Source organism: Cuculus canorus, chromosome 14 (assembly GCF_017976375.1).
Source record: "Cuculus canorus isolate bCucCan1 chromosome 14, bCucCan1.pri, whole genome shotgun sequence".
Lineage (NCBI taxonomy): Eukaryota > Metazoa > Chordata > Aves > Cuculiformes > Cuculidae > Cuculus > Cuculus canorus.
In genome coordinates this window covers 14,522,859-14,548,834 of record NC_071414.1, presented here as the reverse complement: position 1 = coordinate 14,548,834, position 25,976 = coordinate 14,522,859, and the positions used below count along the sequence as shown (strand labels likewise).

The following is a 25,976-nucleotide window of genomic DNA, read 5'->3' as shown; positions in this document are numbered from 1 at the left end:
AATTGCTGTGCTGACAGATGTGCAGAGAAATCCCACACAGGGATTCTGCTGACACACCGCACCTTCCAAGGCTCTGTTCTTCCCACAGAAGCAGGAGTGGACAAACAAATGGAAATAAAAAAGCTCTGATCCTTCAACATTAAAAACTGATGATGCTCAACTGCTGTCCTGTTCCAAACCCATCTATCTCTTCTTTCTCCATCAGCTGAAGAACCCATGTACACCCTGGTGATTGGCTGTAAATAAATAAATTGTGATAACGTAAAGCTCGCTTGTGTCCAAAATCTGTCTGCACAGCCCTCATGGGCCCTGACTATAGAGATTTGGGGCCAGAGCAGTGGCAAATGCCACAGCTTCCCCCGAGCCACCAGCACGTCCCTGCTCGTCCTCCAACACCACCCTGTGATGGCTCTTACCTAGTGAAAACTAATGCCCTGCACTCAAAGCACAGCTTCCTCCCGAGAAAGCCAGCCTGCCTGCCAGCCATGCCGCTGGTGCCACACATGCTATGTCACCTCCAGCAGTTCAGCAGGGGACACAGTGGCATCATAGAGGACAGCAAATAAAACTAAATATGGGCCCGCTGCCACCATAGACTCTGCATCTTGGCTTTGGCAGCAGCCAAATAAAAAACAAGGACCTCAGACACCAACCTCCAGGAAGCAGGGTCTAAGCAAAGTGTTGAAAAATCCAAATATTTTAATGTATTTTTTTTTAAACAAGGAAATGAGGCTTCAGAACAGGTCCCATCATGGTTTGCTTCACAGAAAGATGTCCACAGATCCATTACGCGAAAGCAGCTGACATACAGATAAACTTAAAATCCTCCAGCCGCGTGTACATACACCTTAATCAACGGCAGGCTCCATGCAGGGCACAGTTCTCCTGGACAATCACTCTAGCTAGAGCAGAAAGAAAAGTATCATGTCTTTTCAGAACAGGATGAAGTGGGATCCACCTCACAGTTTAAGAAGAGACTGTATCCACAGGCCCCCAAAGTCATGATCATTCCTCAAATATACCCTGGACAAGCTTGCAGCTGCCCCACATTCTCTCTCACAGCTGCCGGCAACACAAGCCCAGCCACGAGGCCACCAAGGGGGCCCTCACCAGGCTAAAAGAGGCAACTCCTAACCTGCCACACCACAACACTTGGGGCTGCTGCTATGACCTGACCCTTATCTGGCTCAGGAGGCACAGGATTAGAAGTGGAGCATCAAAACAGCTTGGAGTTTTTGTCTGTTTTTTTTTTTTAAACAAGATGTCAGGAAAAAGGAGCGAGGAAAATTCTGTGCCAATAATAAAGCAAAGCCATGGGTTTGGCATGTCTGATAGGCTTGTTTTTCAGCTCTTATTCAGTCCTGGTTTAATATCTCATTAGAATAAGTCATTGGTTACCTGACAAAGAGAAAAATCTCTGGTTACATCAAAACAGTCAATATTGTTCAGACTGAGGATATCGAATGGGCTTGGTTTTGTTTTCCCGGAAGTTTATTTCAAAAGAGTGCCAATGGGATACACGCACAGCACTGTAATTCCGGTACACCTGATCCACAGACCCCCGACAGCCCTTCTGTCTGTCCCAAATCCCCTCCCACCCCTCAACACTAAATGAAAGATCTGGGATTTGTCAATGATCCAACTAGCTAGTGGAGACACAGAGCTCAGTGTGCCCAGTGTCTGCAAGCAGGGACATAAAGCTTTTCTAGCTCACCCACAGCTCAACATACGGTGCTACCACGGTAACTAGAAAATAGCATTTACTTAAAGGATGAGGGCAGGATGACGTGTTAGGGGCTGCTGTGCTTTCCCGCGTGGGCCCCCATCCTCTGGGGATCCTGAGACGGATAGTGAATGGGGCCTGGGGCTCTCATGAAGGGAGGCGGGGGCCCCATGGCGTGGAACATGTGTGGTCCAAAACCTGCAGAAAGAAAGTTGTCACGTTCAGACAAAGCAACAGAACCAAGGCAGCTGTACAAGTGTTTGAAACTACTGACAGAAAACAGCTGGCTTGCAGCTGTGCCTTAAAAAGATGCACCTCTCCTGTGATTCCTCAAATCTCCAAGCTCTCTACCCTCTCTCCAGCGCAACTGGGAGCAATCCTTACCCAGTACACACCGTTACCCCCAGATAAAAGCTAGTGGGTCACTGGACAGTGTCTGTAATGCCAATCCAAATGCTTTCTACTCAACCGTGGAGCAAAGCAAACACATCCACGAGTCTGACACCCCATAAAAGAGGGGTCGCTGGATGGATATATATACACACGGCCAAACACAGGTTGGCATTCTGCCAGCTGCAGAATTACCCTTTGAAGTTCACGTTAATGAGGCATTTGCACAGCCAGCAAAAGCACAGAGTAGGTCTCAGTACCAGTAACAGGGATCTCTGACATGCCAGGGAATTTGCAAGTGAATACATACCGCAACAGGCGGCTCAGTTTAATTAAACTGTGCTGACAGCTCATTTTAAATCATCCGTTTACATTATGGGATTAGGGATGAGGAAAATCAACTCAGGGTATGCATCAGTGCTGCAGTGCAGCCGAGCAGAGAATACTAAATCGTCTGACATCAAGTCAAACACCCCCTTTGAAGGGGAAACACAAGTACCTGGAGGTGGTGGTGGAGCAATGCCAGGAGGAGGCGGCAAGGCAATGTTAACCACGGCTGGAGGGCCACTCGGAGGTAGGTTGAAGTAATTCGCAGAAGCCTCCTCTTCTGCAGCTGGAGGAGGGGGGAGAGCTGCAGAAAACACACACTGTGGTTATGGAAAAATCTCTCAGTCAAGATACACAGAGTATGTGCCTTCAGATAGGCAATCAGACGCAATCAGTTCTTCTACAAGGGCAAACTGCTGCTACTATTGGCTGTCTGAACCAGAGCAACACCCAGTGGATTAGGGAAACATTACGCAAGCCTTGAAAAGCACAGGTTGACAGCATCTCAGACCTAAGCAACTTGAATTCAGCTTTAACTTTTCACTCATCACATAAAAGAAGTCTTTTCATCAAGAATTTGCTTCCAAAGCTCACCTCTCATCCTTGTTGGATCTGCTGCAAACCTACTGTAACTGCTCGCTCTGGGCTCATCAGTGCCTCTACTGTCCTGAACTCTGTTGCTGTTCCCAAGGGTTTAACACCAGCCTCCCTCATGGAAGCAGGTCAACATCTAAGTGTTTCAGAGATGACAAATCCCTCACCTCCGGGAAGTCCTGGAACTGGCTCCAGCTTTATCCCGGATTCTGTAGTACCTTCCTTGTCCTTTTCTTTTCCCCTTGCTGCCTGAGACCTAAAAAACAGACAAGGTTTGTTTTAGGACAAGGATGAGAAAAGGCAGGTTAAGCAAATACTCACACCACAAGAGCATCATATTAGCTAATCTAATCCGTTGCTCTAGATTGAAGATGAGAAGTTCACAGAATATCAGAGACAGCTGGTACAAAGCACGCAGTGTTTATGGCAGCTGGATTAGAAGCAGAACTACAGAAACTCATTCACAACCCTCAGCCAGGAAACTCTTTACATATTTTGTGCAATTTATGTAAATTTCAACCCAGATCCCACTGCTGAAATAAAAGCAAACTGTAACAAGACCCCAAATATTTACCAACACAGTCTCTACTTCAACTTAATATCCAATCCTGCTCTTCAAGACTGCATAAACTGTGCGAAGAACTTTGTGGCAGCATCTTTCCGCGCACTCACCTTCCCCATTTGACATTCAGCCTGCGACCATTGACAATGAGTTTGTTGAAGGATTTCTCAGCAGCCACTTCCGCAGCCTGCCGGGTGGCGAACTGGATGAAAGCACACTGCTGCCTCTGCACTACAGTTATTGTCCGAATCTCCCCAAACTGGTAAAAGTGATTTCTGTGGGGAGGAAAAAAGTGGTTATGAAAGCCCATTCCTGCAGGCCACAGGGTACATAGCAGAGTAGGATTCTCATCATGTGCAGAAATAGATATGCTCAAATCCTCTCTTTTCTCCATTACCAGTTCTGACTAACCATCAGAAATCGAGTCTCTTGCCCCTCTGTGCAATTATGGAGCAACAAAAACTCTGCAGCAGCTTTTCTCATCAACTAGCTATAGAGAGGCCGTGGGACTTGTTGTAAGAAGTGTAACACAGTATTCTGAACAGCTCAAAGGATGACTCATCCTTAAAGAGAGAAATTTTAACCAAAGAGTTTGAAATGTGTCTGTTCACCTGTTCTCCAACAAGCTGGCACTCCTCTGCACTTGCCCACCAACCAGCTCCCCATTCAGGAAAACCAGACACATTTTTTTGCCTTGCAAGAAAGATTTCCTCCCTTTAAGTAAGGGCAGTAATAAAAGCATCACATACAAAGGCAAGGATGATACAAATTCACCAACACACCTGAGATCTGATTCAGTGATAGTATCTCCAAGCCCTCCAACATACAATGTAGTAATAGTCTTGTCATCAGGGGGGTCCAGACGAGGCATGGTTGATGCTCGTTTCAGAAGTTTATCAGCCACAGGATCATTAATTCCATAGTAACGATCTTTGATGTTCTGATCAGCCAGAGGGTCGTCTGGATCTGTAGGTTTCTCATGTCTAAGGTTTAGCAAATAAAGCATTTCAGAACACCAGTCACAGCTGCATCAGATCAAAATGACTATAACTGCTGCCTTCCCCTCTGAAAAGCTCTGGTTGCTTATATGCGAAACTCTGTTTACATAAACATACCAAAATGGAAAAAAAAAAGAAAAACCAGCCTGGAGAACTTAAACTGCAGTCAGGACTGCCTCAAGTTCTGAGTGAATGGCACCTCTGACAGCTCAGCATCCAGCACTGCAAAATACAAGAGCTGGGTTTCAAATGGCCTCTTGTTCAAATACAAAGATCTCTGATTGAGGGGGCTGACGCCACAAAAGGAAAAAATGAACTATGCAAGAGAAGAGCTGCAGCCACCACTTCAGCAAAACACTACAAGGCCACACAGCTAATTTCTCACAAGGGAACTTGCCGCAACAAAGATTCATTCACAGCTGCTGCGTGCCAACTGACCGCAAGCGTCACGCTGACCCCAATCACAGTGCTGTCTCTTCTGTCCACTGCACCATTTCCTGCTCTCTCAGCCCTCAGGGGAGTTGTGTCTGCCCATGGCAAACAGATTAAATGTTTCAGCTGTATCTGTACCTGTAAGGACACTCTTCTCCTCTCTTGCATTCTCCTTTTACCCAAAAGGAACAGATGTGAGGACGGTTACGTTTGTAGTAAGGCGTGGTCCGAGCCAGCTTCAGCAGCATGTCACTGGTAGAAGTAGCTTTTCCTAGTGCACCAACTGGTCTAGTGCCATCAGAATTGGCTATCTAAACAGTCATTAAAAGGAAAATGATGAGATTTTTATCACCATTGGAACCTAACGCACAGATTCAGAGCAAGCAAATAATTTTAAGACAAGACGAGTCATTCCTTTTCATAAAAGCAAGTCTGTCACATTCCCTCCCCCATATATGTACAAAGCGTGATTATAATCCCACTTTCCTACCTCTCGTTCCATGTTCTGGGTGTAGTACTCCTTATTGACATCAGACTTCGGCATTTCATCCTTAAGGGAGAGTCCTGCATCTCGGACTTGAATAGGCAAACCTAGAATCAAACAAACCAAACCCCAATAAATTCATATGAAGCATAAGCTGAAAGAGCAGTAGTTGTTGCAAACCGCACCAGCCAGAGAGAACTCCTCTACCGCTCAGGAACAGAACGCTGCCCCCGAACCTCAGAAGAGGTGTCATCATGAAGACTAGCTCTTCTGGAAGACTGTACAGAGGCAACTATGCCAATTACACGCATCCACTTAAAGACTTTTCACCACCCTTAATTTCAGAGGCAAGCGGCAGCTTCTTTAAGTTCACATTTTTTGGTACACACCATATTCCAGGTCAAGCAGACAGGTCTGACAGACATTCTTCAGCTTGCTGCATGTCTGGCATACTTCTGTTTTCTTGAAACGCATACGAACACCAGGGCACCAGCGAAACACTGTGAAAGGCCTGGCACAAATCTGCAAGACAAAGTCGACACTTGTATCACTGTCACACAGCAACAAAGTCACTATTCTGGTTCTTGCATGGAAACTTAAGAAGTCCAACCACATCTCATCTCTATACAACTTCCTCCTCTCAGTGCTAAGACTCAGACCTCAAGAAATACTTGTTTCTATTTGGTGTCTTACTTTGTCAGGAGGAAGTTTTAAGTAGGTTTTGTTCTTGTTGTTGTTTTGATTTATTACAATAACCCACATGCTGAAAACAGATCTACTCCAAGGAAGAAGAAATCCTCCTTCACTTCAGGCAGTGTCAGCACAGAGCTCTTAGAGGTGAACTACAAATAAATTGTAAATCAGCCACCAGCACAGCAACAAGCCCAGTGAGAAGTTAGGAGAATTTTAGTCCAGAAGATGACTATTGCTCTCGATCTTCTCTGGTAGCACAACACATCTGCTGCTACTGCACATCCAGTTTGAGAAGCAAAAAGCAAAATTTCAACACATACCTTCTCTTCACCTCAGGTGACAACTGATAAAAGGAGCAAAAAACTTACTTTAATTTTCCTCCGTCCAGACCACACTAAGTATTTCCTGCACCCTCAGAAATCAATGTGGCTTATTTCTTAGACATCTAACACAAATCACCACGTAGCCATGAATAACATATCCATGGCAAAAACTAAACTCCAATTATTCACGCACCACTTGTGAGTAAAAATAAACTTGCAAGAGAAACTACAAGATCACATAAAATGCAGAAATACCTTCAAATACAGTACAGCGATATTTGCAAAGCCCAATTCTGATAAATAGGAGCAAATCCCAAGCCTGTCTGAGCAGTCTTCAATACTTTTACTATTTTAAGATCAACCGAATTTGACAAAGCACATGGTAGACTTAACCTAAAAACATATGGAATTACATAAACATTTTAAGTTGTTAACCTAGATAAGCACTTTTCCGCAACTGACGTGTTTTAACATTAAAATGTATTCCTCCTAGATGTGCACAGATTTCGATGTTCTCTCTCCAAAAGACAACAAACCTACCTTGCATTCTTTTCCATATTTTTCTTTGGTCTGAAATACAATCAAAAACAATAAAAGAAAAATATGAAGTGCTGTCAATTCAACATAAAACATGAAACACATCACTGATGTTACAGCAGAACATGTTTTTTTCCTAATTATATGCATTTAGACACAACCTCCTGTGTTTTGGGCTTACACCTTGGCATGTCAACAGGACAAAGAAAAACTTGAAAAAACCTTAATCCATATTTGTTTTAGAAACATGCACTAAAACCACAATGCTCCAAGTCTCACCTCATGCACTGCTGAAACGTGAGAATGAAATGGAATATTTTAAGCAAATACTTTAAGCAAAGATGATGTTTTATGAAATAAACCACGAAAATAAGCAGGTTTTGAGATATCAGCTATACCGGCAACAAGGTTATTTCATAAAAACACCACAATCTGCCTCAGAAAAAGTGGTGGAATTAAAAGGTGAAGGGAAGATAATCTAAGCATAGGTCATATGCAACCAGGCTGAGTACAGAGAAACACAATATAAGGCGACTGACTCATCCTGCATGGAGGGAACTATGGTAAACAAACAAGAATTTAAATTACTACTAGACTTCATAAGACAGTTTTAACTTATTTTTAGAGGTGCACATCTGCACATTTTAAACATTTAAGCTATCTAACATTTCAGCAGCTCATTCTTGTCCGTATTACTTGATACATCCGTACCAAAGTTTTGTTTTCTAATATTTCCTCCACCCTATACATTGCATTGAGTCATCTGGCTCTCCTTTTTGACTGATTTACACTAAACTGCATACCTAATGCCATGACATCACATACCAACAATGGAACCAAATCCTGTTGTACAAAACCAACTAATTGGGAATGTATGTGCACGTGCACCTCCTCCTACAGCCAGGCTTATTTTAGCCCCCAAACCCAGCATTCTAGGTCCAACACATGGAAAGGACCACACTGTCGCGCGGGCACATACCATTCGGATGTAGGGATTTTCTCCAAGACATGTCTGGCACAGAATCGGGAAGTCCTGAATGGAACGAGAAGAAAGAAAGTCAGAAATGAGCAACAAACTTGCATCACTGAAATCGGAAAAAACATTGCCGAGTTAAACCAATCAGGCTGTTTGGAAGACGCCAAAGAGTCATAGCCGCAACCCCACAGCCTGTATGAGGAGAGAACTGCACCCACTAGCTGTTTCAGTCCGAGGTGAAGCTCGGTGATACAAAGAATGGTTACTATTACAAAATATGGAATATTTTTTAATTTAAATTAAAGTAAGGTTTCATCTAAGTAGTGGTACTTTTTTGAAAGTTAGACAAAGTGTCCCCCTGACAGCATGTTTTCTGCGAAGCAGGGTTTTCCCAGACACCGTTCATCCTTTGGAGATGGTAACATCTTGTGTTCGGTGTGATTTGTGCTGAACAGATATGTATTCGGGAATCACTTCTGTTTGCAGTCTGTCTCAAATGCAAGGTCAGACAGAGCTGGAGGCAGCTCCAAATTAGCAAGAGATTTGACTGTTGTGAAGTTCATAATAACACTAAAATTAGACCTCGGAAAGTGATAAAATATGCATAAGATTTCTGGGAAAGTTTATACATGTAAGTGAGACATAGATTCTCTCCCAGCACTGGTCTCACTGCACAGGACTGATGGAGATCACTCCCTGGAGTTGCCCGGGCCTGATAAGGGGTACTGGCTGTCTGAAACTCCAAAGTGAGTCTTAGAGAGTTGATTTCCCGGTATCACCAGAACCAACAAATAATATTCGGGAGATTTCGGTTCTCCCGCGGCCTAAGCGCGGCAGGGCCCGCCCGGGGTCCCCAGCACACGCTTCTCGCCCCAGAACGGCCCCAGCCCCTAAGACCGCGGCCACCGGCGCGGCCCAGCGTCCCCAGGAGCCGCGAAGCGGGCGGGGAGCGGCCCGAGGCCCGCGCTGCCTCCTTCTGGGCCCCGCGGGACTCACCGCGTCCTCCCAGTTCTGCCGGTTGTAGGTGTTGGAGCCCAGCGATGTGGACATGGCGGCAGTGCCCACGGCCGCCCCTCCTGGATCCCGGCAGCCAGCGGGAGCCGGAAGCACCGTCACTTCCGCTACCGACGAAGCGCTGAAGGGAAGAAAGAGGGGAGGCGGGAGGCGAGCAGAGCGCAGAGGGATGGGCGCTCTAGGCACGGCGAACCATAGAGAGGCACGGGGCGGGGCTGAGCGCAGAGGGCGGAGCCACTGGGGATGGGGACAGCGAGGGCGAGACCATTAGGAGCTGGGGGGAAGCAAGGGCGAGACCATTTGGGACAGGGACGGTGGGGAAGGCTAAATTTTGGGGTTTTTAAATAACTAATAATGAACCGCAGCGTAAGAACCAGCACAAAGACTCTGAGAGCCACGTTTGCTTTATTGAAGGTCACTACACGACATCAAGCAGTAAGGCAACAGTCAGAGGGGGTGACAAGTGCTCCAGGGAGCAGGGACCGACGCAAGGACACCTTTCCTATCACCTACAAGCACCTACGGGGAGTGGGGAAAAAACCTCAACGAGCTAATTAGACCACTCAGAATATCCTAACTCAGTGCACCTTTTCGTTTTCAGTGAGGAAGCAAGCGTTCTGGAGCAGGATGGCAGCCACAGCCCAGCGGGACCCCATGCAGCAGCTCGAGGCCTCGGTCAGCCGGCAGCTCGTCCCTGGCAGGCTCTTTTCCACGTTAGTGTTGCAAGTGTAGCAGCTATTTTGGCTACTGGAGGAGAAGTCAAGGCCCAAAGTTAAGTGCTTTGCTATCCAGACAGGTAAAGCCGCAGCAGGCACGAGCACTAGACATGAACTACGCACTACAAGTCTCAAACTCATGCTGCGCATCTGTGTGCACCCCACGCCACGTTGTACACGTGGTGCCTTGCCACTTTGAGACCTGCTGCGGGATCCAGGCCGTAAGGCATGTGTCCCACCAGGCACAACAAGGCAGATTTCTTGCGCTTTCTCTCCCCTGGAGAGCAGGCAGCCACCTCCTGCCCTCCCGTGCAGGGGATTTGCAGCTCCAGGCTGGCAGAACCATGGCACAAGTGTCTCAGCAACGCGGCTGGCTGGTATTCAAGCCTTTCCGAGCATAACAACGCACAGCCCATCAGAAATGTTTAATGAAGGTTGATGTGTGAATAGGGAACGCTCTCCAGGGAGCACGATCTCACCCCCCTGCGCTAAAGCCATTGCTGTTCCTGGCACTCAGTATCCTGGAGACACTGCCCTTAATTACCGATTTTATCTTGGACTACAACCCAATGACACCCTAGATCAAATACCTTATAGTATAGCGTATCCTAGTTAACATCTAACTAACCGTCCGTCCACATTTACATCTACCTCCTTCCCACTCTAATTGGGAAAGACAAGGTGTATAAACTCCAACAGCCTCTAGGTTCACGTTTATCAGACCTAAATGTTACTGTCCCAGTTTCATACTGATTGCTACCCCTATTAACACACATTTGTTGATCTGACGACTGTCAGGCAGCTTCTCCAGAACATCTCTGCCTCCGTCAAGAGCTGCAGCAGGACCCAAATTCCCCGCTCGCAGCACACTACGCCACCACATCCAGCTGCAACACCGCAGGCTGACAGCAGCCTCAGTTGCCAGCCAGAGCCATGAACATTACACTACATTTTGAGTTTAAATTGATCATTTCCCACGTGAAAACAGATCTGCCACCTCTGCTAAGCAAGCTACACATGCCAGAGCGGTAGGGTTGTACATCCCAGTCCCCTATAGCTGAGGCATCCTACAAGGAAGCAGAAAACCAAGAAAAGAAACCACCGTACTGCTGCCAAAAGCTTGCCGGTAATGCAGCAGACACAGCCACCCCGTTTGTTCAGGCAGCAGACAACTCTGTGAGAAAAAGTTGTTCACTATTGAGTATGTAACAGCAGGGATGACATGAAGCAAAACCAATACGGGTTCTTTTCTATTGAAAAAAACCAAATCCAGACAGGTGTAGTGCAAGTGCAGAGAAAGCCAGATCTTCCTCTGTGCTGAAACACGTGCTCCAAGTTAAACCAGCTGTGGCGGCGTGGGGAAGCAGAGCGGCAGTTAGTGGGCACTACGACAAGAGGAGAGAGAACAAACCATCCCAAAGCACCCTCAGCCACCTCCTTGTGGCCTGGCAGGGGCCCATGGCACACACCCACACATCACAAAAGAGCTCTCGCAGAACGTTCCACCAGCTGCTTCCTTCCCTGTGACAGTCCATTCTGCAGCCAGCCGTTGGGGCACAAGTGTCGGGAGCATTTATGGCAGCACTGGACCGAGGCTGAGCTCCACGTGATGGGTAAGCCAAATGACCTCCGAGCTACTATGATCACCATCATCGTTGGGACGGATTGGAGCTGCGAGGTTTTTAAACTCGTGCTTCATCTTGAAACTCACGGTCACTTCGCCCTCTTCTTTCTGTGGGGTGACCTTGATGAAAACTCCTACCTTATTGGCTTTTCTGAAGGCAATAACGCTGCAAGGCAGAAAACAAAAGAACACTAGGTCAGCCAAGTTCTCAACCCATTGTTCTGAGAGATTTATTCTGACACTACATAAGAGGGATGCTCAGTTTATGGCCCGTGGGCTGAATATGCCCTGCTAGAGCAGCCGCCCTGCTTTGTAGCTTGCTCTGTGCTGCTCTTTTTGCAGGGGTCTCACAGCCCCTCCTGGCTCAGGATCAGAATGCTGGCGGCTGCTGCCACATCTGTCAAACAGAACAGGCCTGTTTTGGCCACAGCCGTTACACACCCAGCTGTGCAGCAGGGAAGGGCCATCAGAAATAGCTCAAGTTGCTCTGTAAAAGGCTACAGAATGCATTCCATTTGGAAAGCTGGAGGCAATGTTGCACACCCTGCTGTGTAGTTCTCACTGCTACCATGAACCCCTTGCTTGCAGGCTCACACAGAGCATTCCTGGAGAGACTTAGTACCACCACCTGTAACTCACTGGCCGTAACAGCACACCTTGCCTCCAAGCGAACAATGTCTCTTTCCTCAATAGTTCAAACCACAGGCAGAAAGATTTGCATTGCTAATACCTGACCCCCCCTCCCCAAACCAGTCCTCCTCCCCAAGAAAACCTTAAAAAAACCCAAAAAACCCAAGAATGTTGAAGACAGAGAAGAAAGGAAGTTACTTTGCTGAAGTGCCAAGGATTTAAGGGACAGAATTCCCACCACTCACTCAGGGTCATCCTGGAAGTCTTGAGGCTCTGCCAGTTCATCATACTCTGCTGCAGCATCTTTGCCAGCCAGAATAAGCTCCTTGGGAGGAACTGCCACCTGGAACACAGCATGAAGGGAAGAAGCCTTTCAGCACTGACCACCACCTACACTGTGAGCAGGAGAGAACCCTCCCCTCTGAGGGCTGCTTTACTATGGTTTAACAGAGAAGTGACTCATCCTCGGCTTTCCTCTGCCCTGGTACCAGCTGGTTACCACTCAACCAGTGAAACTGTGTATTTCTGGATCTCAAAGACACAATTTCAAAATATTTTACAAGCTGATGTTTAGATTGGTGACTATCATTTAATCTCCAAGAAGGAAAATGTAACACAGTCATCAGGGACTGAAGTACCCATGAAAGATGTGACCCATGGAAGGATGAATGGGAGCAGAAAGCCTTGACAGGGGCTTGGACTCACACTCCAGCAGGATGGTACCCTACCTTGGCAGTGCTGTTGATGTTGTCAGGGTCTCCCTCCTCACACTCCAGCAGGGTTACATGTGTGATATTCTCCACTGGATTGGTCAGAGTCAGAAGGACCTGGCTCTCCTGGGGAGATTCAGGAATCACAGTTCAAGAAGCAATTGCTCTAAAAATGCATCATTACTGTTATCGCCTCTATCTTTTGTGACTGACCAATGTCTCCAGAAACTGCATCATACATCCATCCCACTAAGGGACGGACAACAAACACCCCCAGTCCGCAGGAAAGGTGTCAATGCCATACAGCACTCTTTCCCAATACAAGAAATATACATCTTGGGAATCCAGCCAAGATCTCAACTCCACACCTTTTATTCTTCTGATATTGGCGTACACGTGTGATGCCAGACGTCACACTGCATGGTAATCTACTCCTGCAGTGACAAGTACATGCAGTGTTATTCTGACCACCCCCTTAATCCCTGCACCCTCTCTAAACCCTTGGGGAACAGCCACCACACCACATCATAGAATCACTAGGCTGGAAAGCACCTACTGGATCATCGAGTCCAACCATTCCTAACAATCCCAAAACCATGCCCCTCAGCACCTCATCCACTCGTCCTTTAAACACCTCCAGAGAAGGTGACTCAACCACTCAACCAGCCTGTTCCAGTGACCAATGACCCTTTCCGTGAAAAATTTTTTCCTGATGTCCAGTCTGAATCTCCTGTGGCGGAGCTTGAGGCCATTCCCCCTTGTCCTGCTCCCTGTCACTTGGAGGAAGAGCCCAGCTCCCTCCTCTCTACAACCTCCTTTCAGGTAGTTGTAGAGAGCAATAAGGTCTCCCCTCAGCCTCCTCTCCTCCAGGCTAAACAACCCCAGCTCTCTCAGCTGCTCCCAGGAAGATCCCACATCTGCATCTCCTGGCTGTGTCTCTAAGATAGTTCTGGAAAAGAACTACTGACCTTCATGTGGCGCAGGTTGGGAATAGACATGATTCTCACTTCAGGGATGTAGTTACTACAACAAGAACAAAACAAGCGACCATGAGGGACTGTGTTGCTGTGCCTAACTCGTCTCTGGATAGAGGGATGTATTCACAGACATCCATCCAACTCATTCGATGCTATTAAACTCAGCTTACATTAAAAGAAAAATGAAGTGCCCTTTTGCTATACAACCCTAACCCTACAAACTCCTACTGTGTGGGGCTGGCACCAGCACGCAGCGCTGATTCCAACTGCTAACATCTTCAGCAAACTTCAGGAAGCATACCTATTACAGATACGCTAAATACATTTCAGAAGGTGATTACACCATCCTGAGAGATAACACAACCATACAAGAGGTCAAACCGAGAATACAAAAGAAATTAAAACAGCAGGCATTAACTAAGCACAGATAGGTGGTTGTTCTCCCCAATCCCCATCTCTTACTTACACAGCAACCAGCTGGATCTTGAATTTGATAGATGTCGGATTGAATTCTGGTTTGCTCAGGTTATGTTCACATTTCTAGACACAAAGGTATTCCAATCAGCATCAAAAGACAGCATCCACTCACAGAGCGAAGAATCTGAGCTACAAGCACTGTGCCAGAAAGCATGACGTTACCAGCCTCTAGTGCAGTGTGTGTAAAAACTGCCTTGGGGTGTGTGCAGTCACAGCTGTGTCGAGTTACTGGTACTCCAACTATGCCATACCCAGCACTACCAGTGCAATCTCAGAAACACAAGATTTGGAACCAAGCTTAGAAACGTTTGGACGCTCACTGACTGCAGCAGGAAGAAGACACAAATAGCTGCAAGCTCTTTGATTTTCACTCCAGAACCCTTTAAAACCAAACAGCTGGAACCCAAGACTGATCTCTCATGGGCTATTCCTTCAAACACAGGCTCAGTCTGACATTACTTATTTCTGAGAAAATAATTCTTTCCTGTCTTTGCTTCCCAACTCTTTGCTCTTCTTCTCTGGAATAGCCTCTTTCTGCTTTTGCTCTAAGGGCACCTTCAGCATTCTGCATAGCCTCCCACTAATATTTTGTTTGCCAACTTGATTTTTGTCTTTAGTAATAGCAGAAGGTTTTTAATTCTGACTGTACTGGCAGCCTTTTCTGATTCCTTGGCCAGGCAGAGCACACACTTACGCAAAGCCATCTTTGTTTCTTTATGCATCTTTGACAATGCTGGCCCCCTTTCATAACAGAGACGCAACAGCCTCCCTCATTTCAGCTCTGATTCTATGATTTCCTAGTGCAGTTACCACTAATTTGGTTCAGAACTTTCAACAACCAGAAGCATTTGAGCAGTTTCTTTTAAAAAGAAATACACTGTAGTTCCCACAACCCAAGCTCTGTAAGCCTAAAAAAAGTGCTTTTTTGTATTTAATTACCTACCCGACAGCGCAGCGAACGTTTGATCAGGAGGTGCTTATGACGTGGGTAGAGCTGGGAAGCACAGATTGGCTGGAAGTCAGGCTGCAGCAGGCGCTGACGCAGAGTTGTCACTGGGAGCACAACAGAAAGCAATACCAAATTCATGTCTAACTCTGGCACTGAAACTTGAGCTGTATTGTATAAATGCACTGGTCTGAGAGCAAGCATGCCGTGCACTGTGCGCAAACATGCTACTACCTAAGTAACTTAATTCCACCTTCACCAAATAACTCAGAAGCCACTGGCAAGCGCCCCTGTTTCTAGCAGTGGATAAAAGGAAGGTAAGAATTGTATAAAGAACTGCCCTGACTGCGCACGGCAATGCTAGAAGTAGCATCAGTGCCAGCCCAGGAGAAACAAGGGACCCCGATCTCTATTCAAAGCTCAGCTGGGGTGGAAACAGAACTTGGCAATCATCTAGAAAATGAGTTCTTTCCCCATAAAGGGCAAATCCGTTTTCACAGCTTTGTTACCCTCACAGCTGGGTGCTGCATGAGTACAATGTAGAGCTTCTCAGCAAGGAGTTTACACAACTCGGACGCAAGCACAGAATTTGTGATTACATAGTTCCTAAAGCAAGTAACTCCAGCAGCCAACTTCCCATGTGCTTCTTCCCAATAACAGGCTCCTCACTGTTCCCCTGTGTCTAACAGGCAATGAGCCATTTGGCAGCCCTTCCGTCACTGCAGGGAACCACGAAGCTGTCTTCTCTACCAGCGTCATACTCTCACAATGCCTCACAAGAAATGGAGATCAAGATGATCTAGCCCTTTCATAAACTCTTCATAAATTAATTAATATTGGTGGACTTCGTAGGCCTGCAGGACTACCAAGAACATCTGTCCTACTGAGAGCCATCTCAGCAGGATCACTTCCTGTACCTGCTGTTTTACCCTATTTGTTCCCAAGTTTCATTGACCAATTTACAATATTTGGTGATTAAATCATGAGACAGCTAAATAACTCGAGGGTGCACAAAAGCTGTTCCAAGGTGATGTCAAAGTAATGCGCAATTGCTACTTAACAGTTCTGTTAAGGTTCCAACTCCTCAGCAGCTCAGCTACTTCCTTACAGAATTCTAGAATGGTTTGGGTTGGAAGGGACTTTTAGACCCACTCAGTCCAACCCCCCTGCAGTGAGCAGGGACATCTTCAACTCAATCAGGCTGCTCAGACCCCCCTCCAATCTGACCCTGAATGTTCGCAAGGATGGGGCATCCACTACCTCTGTGGACAATCCACGCCAGTGCCTCACCACCCTTAGCATAAAAAAATTCTTCCTTATATCCTGTATAAATTTCCTCTCTTCTAGGTTAAAACTATTCCCCCATGTCCTATCACAACAGGTCCTGCTAAAGAGTTGGCCCCCATCTTTCTTCTGAGCATCCTGTAAGTACTGGAAGGCTGCAATAAGGTCTTCCCAGAGCCCCCTTTTCTGCAGAATGAAGAGCCCCAACTCTCTCAGCCTTTCCAGGCAGGAGAGGTGCTCCAGCCCTCTGATCATTTTCATGGACCACCTCAAACATATCCATGTGTTTCTTGCGCCAAGGGCTCCAGATCTGTATATAATACTCCATATGGAGTCTCATCAGAGTAGAGCAGAGAGGCAGAATCCCCTCCCTCACCGTGCTGGCCACGCTGCTTCTGATGTGGCCCAGGATGCAGTTGGCTTTCTGAGCTGTGAGCACACACAGCAGGCTCACACCCAGCTTTTTAGCCACCAGTACCCCCAAGTCCCTCTCACCAGGGCTGCTCTCATTTCCTTCGTGCCCCCGTCTGGAATGATACCAGGGTTGCCCTGACCTGTAATTTCCTGCTATTATTTGAAAAAAGACATCAGCTCTTTTCTCCACCCAAAAGCTGACACTTCACACACAGAGAAATTAAGGTCAGAAAGAAAATGAAACAGCCAAAGGTTGGATGCCTTTGGCTCTGAGTTTTCCATGGACAACATGAAGCTGAGGCTGTATTCAAAGTTACTATTTTAAAAATCCCAATATTCTGACCATTTCAATCCCAGCATAAAAATTACTAAAACCTCAGGCCATTAGGAACCCACTGACAAGTTTCCAGCCACTGCTCATGTTACAAAAGGTCAGGGCAAAAAGTGACAGAGTTTTAAGGCGTTACCTTCTGTCAGATTGATTGGTCTTGTGTAGTAATCCTCAGGAAGAGGTTCCACTTCTTCCACTGCATCAGCTGGCTCGATCTTGATCTCCTTCTGGTCCTCTCCTTCTTTCAGCCTGAAGCAACGTGAGGGACAACTCAGACAAAGTATAGCACATCTGCTCCAACAGACAGCAATGACAGCAAACGCACTATAACACAGAAGGCAGCGAGAGCTGAGATTGCAAGACAACAGTAACTGCATGGAGATGTGAGCAGTCATTTGCTTCTCAGAGGAAAAAGCAAACCACCTGGAACTGCTGCACAGAGATGCTGGTGGATTTGACATCTCTCTAATGCTCCAAAGAAGAATGCTCCTTTCACTTCTATCTGCTAATGTATTCATTGTCCTTCTGAAGCCGCCTTGCTGTTCTGTAGGAGGCTGCCAACACCTTCTCTCCTTCCCACAACAGTAACCCCAACCCTGACACTCACGAGAGTCCAGCGAGGGCACTGATCGGAGCTCCAGGCCTCTGCCGTTGAAGCCTGGTTCCCAATCCGTATTTGTCCTGAAATTAAAAAAGGAACTGTCAGCTTCAGATCTGCTTCCTGCCAGGACAAAAAGACCTACTGCAAACTCATCCTTTGAGCTGCATGACAAGCATAGGGAGACAAGCAAAGGAAAGCAAAAAGGGAAAGGTATTCAATGCTTCCCAAGAATTTTTTTTCCAACTCAAACTGTTAGTAAGGAGAAAACAATTAACACTGCACTGCAGGAAGGAATAGACAGATGTGGCTACTGATTATAAAGCTTTTGCTCTTTCCTTACATCACCAGCCTGCACTACTGACACATTTTTCCCTTGATCTTCTCTTCAGAGCAACTGTATGTCAAGTAGCAGAGAAAGAGAGCTCAACTGCCAAAAAAACTGGGTCAACATGGGTCTACATCCATCTGAAATGCTCTGTAGCAGCAGCAGAAGCAGCTGGAAAGTCCAACCTATAAGCCTCGCTATCTACAGGTCTCTCTTGCCAGGCACTACCAATTAGAAGGAACAGCTGAGCTTCTCCTGTACACAGGGTGTCTGGAGGCAGAAATCTTCCTTCTGGGCAGGACCAAAAACCTGAATTTTCACCAAATGAGAGATGTGAGCATCAGCCTACCCTAGTGACTTTTCAAAGATTGGAAGATTAATGCCAGTGCCACTTGGCTCAGGCTGGCAGACGGCTGTGTCTCTGCCACGATTTGTGAAGGAAACCACTTTTGATTCAAGTGTAGGTTACTTACCTGAAGCCACTGCCCTGTTTGTAAACTGCCAACAAATATTTTTGGTAACAAATGTTACCTTCTAACTATCTTTTCTTAGTGCCTTTGTTCTAGGTACATCCAAGTCAGAGGCCCCGAGGCAAGGTGAAGAGCAGGATCTGCTACCGCCCTTCAGTTGGTACCATGAGAGCTTTAACACCAGCAGAAACTGTGAAAAGACTTACCACTACGTGTATAGTGTGTTGCTGTGGAGAGCCCCCAAAATAGCAGCAGGTAGCAACGGAGACAAAAAATGCAGCCATAAGACACAAGCAAGGGCACAGAGCAAGCACAGTTAATCGAGAAGTAGCAAGCATATGCAGGGTCATCCAGCTAAATGAAGTAAGCTTTTGCCTGCCAGTTACAATAAACAAGTCATCCAGGCCACATCCAACTCTTAAGGTTAATTTACATTGAGACTTCATGCAAGAAAGTGCCAGACAACCTCAATCTGTTACTGAGCTGTGGTATGAAACTGTCCCAAGAAAGAGCTACCACAGGTATCATGACTGTGGCTGCAGTACATTTCACTGCTGGATAACAAGGGCAAGTATAAACCCTTTTGGCATTATCCAAGAGGACAAACAGAGAGAGAGGCAATGTAGTACACAATAATGGGTGCAATACTTCTCCCTAAAGATACCCATGTGCCCTAGCACATTTTCTTCACGTTGGTCTCATCAAGAAAAAAAGGCTGAGTAACCCTACTGAGCTACCAACTATCTATTTCTCCACACTGAGGCTGTTGTGCATCACTTCTGCTCCGTGATCACAGTACTCCCAGCTCACCGAAAAGGCCAGGGGCAAGTAGTTCCGGCGTCGCACCAGCTTCTTCCGGTCCCGCTCAATCTTCTCCTTCTGAGCCAACTGCTGGTAATACTCAACCAATTTGTTAATCTGGAGGGAAGAAAAGGAACAGAAATCCAGTGAATGGGGAACAAATGCCAGATCAGCTGCTATTTGCTCACAAACAAGCTAGAGTTCCTGCTACTTGTTTCACTCTGTTCCTATATTAGCTGTATTTTGAAGGAAATGCCTTAAAGAAGCTGGTATGCCTCTTAATCCACATTGTGGGTGACAAACTGACCGTCCTTTGGGAATGGCATCTGTCAGAGAGCAGTGTCTGGTTCTCACTTTGCAGTTAGGCACCTGTGACTTTGTTCATGCATTTGCCACGATAAGACAGAGTAACTTCATGCGGCCAAACCCAAGCAATTTGGATTAGTAGAGCAAACAGCATCTTTCCCTGGTCCGAGGCTGATCACATGCAGTGTAAAGCCCTAACTGGTGACAGGGAAGGGTAGTAAAGGTGCAGTTCCATTTTCCAGATCCTAGACACACTCTTGATTGGAAAACAGCTTTTTTCATACATACACAGCGTATTCTTTGGTGTTGTTTTAACAACACTATTAGATACGTTGTTTTCAACTGAGTTTCTTCTGAAAATGAGATTTTATACTGTGGTATCCACAGGAGAGCCTCTAAGAGGCCGTCCTTCCACTGAATTCAGTCAATGTAGAGATTAGGAACTGGAACTGGTATCTCAGGGATTATATAAAGGCAGAAAAACTGCTTGAGAAGGCCTGGCGCCTCTAACAGCTCTTCCAAGCTGAGGTGTCTCAGCCTAAGCATGGCCTTCTTCACTCACCCTCTGTGTGTTAGGATTCTCCGGCTCCTGCCAGCCACCACTAGCTGCGGGAGAAAGAAAAAACACAGTCCTCAGGAAAAGGTTTTCAGATTCCACAGAGAAATCTCATCTACCACTCAACCATCTCAGTCTTACTCATGAAATATGACATTCTCTATTTTTGCTGCACTTACTATTGCAATTCTTCAAATTCATGCCCTCACAAATATACACCTCAGAGCTTTTCACAGGCAATTTTGGGCAGAAGGAGCTTCACCAGCTTTTATATAGTGTTTTTACACAAATGCTGTTGGAGAGGTACTCAGAACAGCACCCAAGAGTCCCTTCAGCAGCAGGTACATGGGCTCCTATACTGGCTGCCCATGACTCCGAACCTCCAGCTCCCAGTCTTCAGGCACATCAATGCTGGAAGTCAGAGGATCTGCTTGGTCTACTCAGCCCCATTTCTGGAGCCTGACAGGGATACTTTGCATGTCTTATGCACCAAGAAACGGATGAAAGCTTTGTTTCAGTGCTGTTGTAAAGAGAAAAACCAAGCACTAACACTGACTGACAACTCCGGAATAAGTCTAAGTGAACAAAAGTGACAGGAAATAAATTACATGTTTACGCTGTCAGACCGAGCGACTTCAAATTCTCTGAAGGTACACAAACACGATCTCAGCTGCGGGAGAGCATACCACCTAATAAAGCCCCTCATCTGACAGTTTTCTCCCTAGTCAGGTAACGTGAGCATGGAAGTGGGCCACATGTTCCACCAACTCATCTCAGCCATTCAGACAAGACGTCAGCAACAAACCGTTTTCCCGTGAATTTCCAACTGTGACTCAAAGCCTGGACAGATATTACATATATTATACAGCCAGAAACTAATTTGATTATCTGTTATCTTCAGAACATATACGGGGCTCCTACTGCTACTCAGCTTTCAGACTCTGACTGTCACTTACCAACAGACTTGTCTGCCATGCCCACATCCCTGGAAGTCCAGCGGCAAAATCCACAGGCCAGGTAATAAGCTTTCTTCATGGTAGTCTTGGCTGGGTCATCAGGGAGCGGTGAAGGAATGCTCGTGGCCCGTGTAGAAAGGGTGTGCATGCAGCAGGGGCAGTCAAAGCAGTTAGCGCACCTGTAAAGAGGAAGGTCTGTAAGACAGTGCTCTGACCAGCATCCCAGGCCGAGGAGAATGCTCTTAACGAGCAAATCAAGATTAAACTAACAGACCTTTTCATCCCATACAACAGCATTAGGGAAAATGGGCAACAGAGCCATCAACAGAAATATGAGGGGTCCAGAGACAATAGAAGAATGGTAACAGTGAGAAACAGATGATACTAATAAACCCTTTGTATTATGAGAGCAGGTCATCAAAAATACTAAACATGAAGAGCAAGCGATACATGAAGGAAAGACACTTATTCCCCAAAACTGACTAACAGGTAACAAGAAGCAATGCAATTTTTGAAGAGGACATCAGATATACACTGTCAGGTGTTGATGAAAGAAGGAGCTGTTTGAAACAGGGCGTCTTGGAGAAAAGCCAAAGTGATCCTACCTATTCTTTTTCAGCTTGGCTTCAGCTGAAGGCATGTTTTCCAGGCAGCTGGGGCAGTAGTGAGAGTCCACCTGATGAAGAAGAGAGTGGTCACATCACACTTCCTGGCACGCGTTTGTCTAGACAGCACGCTGGCAGCAGCCTGAAACTCTGCAGCGCATTTAACAAGGCTTTGTGCCTCGCAATAGTCAGGTAAAAATCAGTAAAGATTTGAGACATTTTCCTAATATCTGAAATCTCAGCCCATTTCAGTCAAATTTTGATCTTTAATAATGTAAGTCAGAAGTTTCTTCAGTCAGGACAGAATAAACTACTCCACTTAGTAAGTGAGAGAAGGACAACTGGGTACTGACCTTCTGAGATTACCAGGATTTCATTCTGCTGCTTTACCAGCAGGTTTTAACACACTATTTTCCATTTATGTCTGTATTTATTCTTCCCTTGTACTTAATACTGATCAGAAATCCATATATTTCAGAAAACGTTTTGTATCTGTCTGCTGTCACAAACTAATTTTGTTAATTAAAAGATCAGCAAGAAGGGAGTCCCCTTCCTGAAGGGAAAGCAAATTTATTGTTAAACGTGGAAACGCACAATCAATGCACTCGTCACATTATGAAGAATTCATGACAGTTGCAGCTAGGTGACAAATCTATCTTATATTCTTCAAAGGCTCTCATATTTCCAAAGAGATACTTTTCTGAGATCGGGATTGCACAGTCATTCTTCCAAAGCTTTTCTAATCTACCTTAATTTCTTAATTCACTTCCACAAAACTCATTTTACCAATCTCATTCTGACCACCTCTGAAGTCGCATGCCAGCCCCAGGATTGCGGCTTGCCCACATTCTGCTCTGTACACAACCAGCACTCCCAGAAGGCCCCCAAGCACCAGCAGATCATCATCCAGCCTGATTGATGATAAACTGCATCTTTGCAGCAGCCATTCCGGGACAAAGAACAAAATCCCCACGGCAGAAATCCCACTATATAACGTGGGGGAAAAGCTTGTCCAGGTGAAAATAAACTCATACCAAACAGTCTCAACTCTGACTTCATTCTCGAAACAAGTATGATGCTCTCTGGCCTCAGCACACCATCTTACCAGAGGGCCTGGTGCTTCTCACTTGGACAGCAAGTGCTGTGAATGCCAACTCATCCAGCAAACCTGGGCAAGCCCTAGGCCCACCTGAGAGCAGCTCTCCCCCATGAGACAGCATTGGACTGAGCCTGGGAACACTGCATGAGCTCCTGGCCCTGCTCAGTCTTCATTGAGACTGGGCCCCATGGAGGGCTGGGGGGCAGTGGATATCCCTGTCCCCCTTCTTGGGCCCAGGATGGATGTGTGTGTGAGACCAAGGCCTTGTCTGTCATGGGTGAGTTCCGTGGAGGGGCAGGGTGGTCCCCACCACCCTAACCATGCCCCATGGGAAGGGGTGGGGCAGTGGATGTTCCCCCTTCCCAGTACCAAGGTGGAATGTGTGAGTGGGAGAGGGGCTCCATCCCCCTTGCTAGGCTCCATGTGGTGTGGTGTGGTGTGGTGTCTCCACCACTCCACCCATGCCCCATGGAGGGGCTGCGGGGTCCCTGCCACCCTGGCTGGACCCCGTGGAAGTGCTGAGGGTCCCCCTTTATTGGACCAAAGTGGGATGTGTGTGTGAGAGAGGAGCTTTTTTTTCCCCCCTTAGCAGTGCTCCATAGAGGGGTGGGGGGTGCTGGAAGCCCCGTGGAGAGGGCTGTGGGGGTGAGTGTACCCCCTTCCCTGGCCAAAGGAGGAATGCGTATATAGGAGGGGAGCTTTGTCTCCCTATGCTGGGCTCTGTAAAGGCGTGAGGGGGTCTCCACCACCCCGGCTGGACCTCGTGGAAGACATGGGGGTTGCCGGGCTCAAGGGGATGTGTGCGTGGGAGGGGGGATTTGTCACCCCCCGGACTACATGCCAGGGTTCCCCGCTGCCCGGGCCGGGCCCTGCGCGGGTCTGGGGGGGCTTATCCTCTCCCAGCCTCTCACTGCAGCCGCCGTAGCCAATCACCACCCGCGCCGCGCCGACGGGCAGCCCAGCACGGCCAATCCGCGCCAAGCCACGCCCCCTACCGTCCCCGCAGCCAATCGCCTCGGCCCGTACCGCTTCTGTGCCCGCCCCCCACCCCGCGCCGCCAGCCAATAGCGAGACCGACAGCGAACGAGCGGCGGCGGCGCCACCCAATGTAGCGCGCGGAGCGGGCAGCGTCCCGCCCAGCCGCCCAGCCCGGGCGCGGCCGGCCCGCCGTTACCTCGTGCGAGACGCACTCCAGGGACCGGAGCTCGCTGCAGTAGCGGCAGAAGTACAGCTGCGACAGCGGCGCCCGCATCTCCTTCTCGCCGCGCACCAGGTACAGCACCCGCTCCGACTGCAGCAGCGACGCCATCTTGGGAGCGGGGTGCGGGCGACGCCGTGACGCCGACGTCTGACGTCACCGCGGCGGCCACGTGACCCCGGCGGGAGGGGCGGGAGTTGTAGCGGGGATGGGGTGGGATTGGTGGTGTGGGAAGGCCAAAGTCAATAATCAGTGCCAATTTGATTATTAAGCAGATATTGCTTTAATAAATAAATAACGACGCCGACACAGGGAGTTATTTCACCGTATGTGTGTGTCCATTGAGGCTGGCTACAAGACTTTTATACTGGTTAAACATACATATTCATATAGATTGCAGGAAACATTGGTTAAAACATACATAAAACTCATTATCACATTGGTTAAACATACATAAAATTCATTGTTACATAGTATTACACCCTCTGTATGTGCATCACCGTTTCTTTGTCTTTTCAGAATCCTCTTATGCTCTTTTATCTTATCTACTTTCTCACTGCGTCCTCTTGGTGAGCTCAGGTTTGTTCTTTGTTTCGGCATTTTCCTCACTTGGAGCATCAGTCAGAGATAAGTTGCTTTAAGATACAAAATACTTGATTTGTTGCTTGTTTCAACCAGTAAACAAGCTAAACTCCTATTACAATTATAGGCTTTCTTACTGCAAGCTGGCCAAGATATTATTATTATTATTATTATTATTATTATTACTTAAGCTAATTCATTCCCTTAACATAATGACTTATTCCTTCCTTCTGAATGGAATGGGATGGGAACGGGGATGAGGCAGGGCAGGGATAGGGCTGAGGTGATACAAGAAGCAGTTACTATTATAAAAAGTGTGAAGTTTCTTCTAAGTAATTGTATTTTTTTTTTTAAAGTTATGATACTGAAAATGCCGAAACTCTCTAAGACTCGTTTTGGAGTTTTAGAAAGCAAGTACCCTTTACCAGTTGTGGCAACACAAGGGAGTGATCTCCACCAATCATGTGCAGCAAGACAAAAGCTGGGACAGAATATATTCCATACTTACATGCACGTGTATAAACTTTCCCAGAAATCTTATGCATATTCTGTTACGTTTCAAGGTCTAATTTTAATGTTGTTATGAACTTCACAACAGTCCAATCTCTTGCTAATTTGGAGCTGGCTCCAGCTCTGCCTGACCTTGCATTTGATATTGGGAAGGACTGCAAACAGAGGTGATTAGAGGAGAAGACACGTCTGTTCAGCCCAGATCACACTGAACACAAGACATTATCATCTTCAAAGAATGAACAGTGTCTGGAAAAACACTGTCTGAAAGAAAACTTGCTGTCTAAGAAAAAAAACACTGTCAGAGGGACACTAATTTTCAAAAAATACAAATGCTTAGATGAAACTTTACTGTAGCTTAAATAAAAAATATTCCACTTTTTATAATATTAACTACTTTTTGTATCAGTTTGGGTCAGAAGGGCCCTTAAAGCCCCCCCAGTTCCAACCCCCCTGCTAAGGCAGGGACATCTCCCACAGGATCAGGCTGCTCAAAGCCACATCCAACCTGGCCTTGAACACCTCCAGGGATGAGGCAGCCACAGCTTCCCTGGACAACCTGGGCCAGGGCCTCACCATCCTCACTGTGAAGAATTTCTTCCTCGTGTCTAATCTAATCTTCTCTTCTGAACCCACAAGGTGACAGAGGTCTTTATGCCTCAAAGGTGGTTTCTCTTTATAGTCTCATGGTTGTTTAGATGGGTCCTTAGAAGTGACGCCAACACCACCATCCTTGGGTGGTGGGATCAGCAGGAAAGTATGAGGGTGCCCTGCCGTGCTGCATGTCCGGAGGGCAGAGCCTCAC

General features: G+C 46.8%; 2 protein-coding genes across 5 annotated transcripts; both read right to left on the bottom strand.

The window, feature by feature from the left end:
* Positions 1-679: 679 nt before the first annotated feature.
* On the bottom strand, positions 680-9,189 carry RBM22 (RNA binding motif protein 22). 3 transcript variants are annotated; one of them, XM_054079599.1, is made up of 12 exons: positions 9,036-9,189; positions 8,043-8,096; positions 7,067-7,096; positions 5,900-6,032; positions 5,517-5,617; positions 5,165-5,337; positions 4,379-4,579; positions 3,707-3,871; positions 3,202-3,290; positions 2,613-2,744; positions 1,765-1,921; positions 680-902 (listed from the first exon to the last, which is right to left on the bottom strand). In XM_054079599.1, the coding sequence occupies exons 1-11, from the start codon at positions 9,087-9,089 to the stop codon at positions 1,791-1,793; spliced, it is 1,263 nt and encodes a 420-aa protein (XP_053935574.1). In that variant the 5' UTR covers positions 9,090-9,189; the 3' UTR covers positions 680-902; positions 1,765-1,790. The 3 variants fall into 3 exon arrangements, with proteins under 3 accessions (XP_053935574.1, XP_053935575.1, XP_009559551.2); XM_054079600.1 differs by having other exon boundaries at positions 680-898; XM_009561256.2 differs by having other exon boundaries at positions 680-1,921.
* A 246-nt stretch (positions 9,190-9,435) lies between these two features.
* Positions 9,436-24,245, bottom strand: DCTN4 (dynactin subunit 4). 2 transcript variants are annotated; one of them, XM_054079596.1, is made up of 14 exons: positions 24,056-24,245; positions 21,783-21,853; positions 21,178-21,356; positions 20,228-20,271; positions 19,369-19,476; positions 18,765-18,785; positions 17,770-17,843; positions 17,299-17,411; positions 15,131-15,240; positions 14,177-14,250; positions 13,702-13,756; positions 12,752-12,859; positions 12,269-12,366; positions 9,436-11,559 (listed from the first exon to the last, which is right to left on the bottom strand). In XM_054079596.1, exons 1-14 carry the CDS (start codon positions 24,188-24,190, stop codon positions 11,343-11,345), a joined length of 1,407 nt encoding a protein of 468 aa, XP_053935571.1. In that variant the 5' UTR covers positions 24,191-24,245; the 3' UTR covers positions 9,436-11,342. The 2 variants fall into 2 exon arrangements, with proteins under 2 accessions (XP_053935571.1, XP_053935572.1); XM_054079597.1 differs by lacking the exon at positions 18,765-18,785 and having other exon boundaries at positions 9,437-11,559.
* Positions 24,246-25,976: the final 1,731 nt, after the last annotated feature.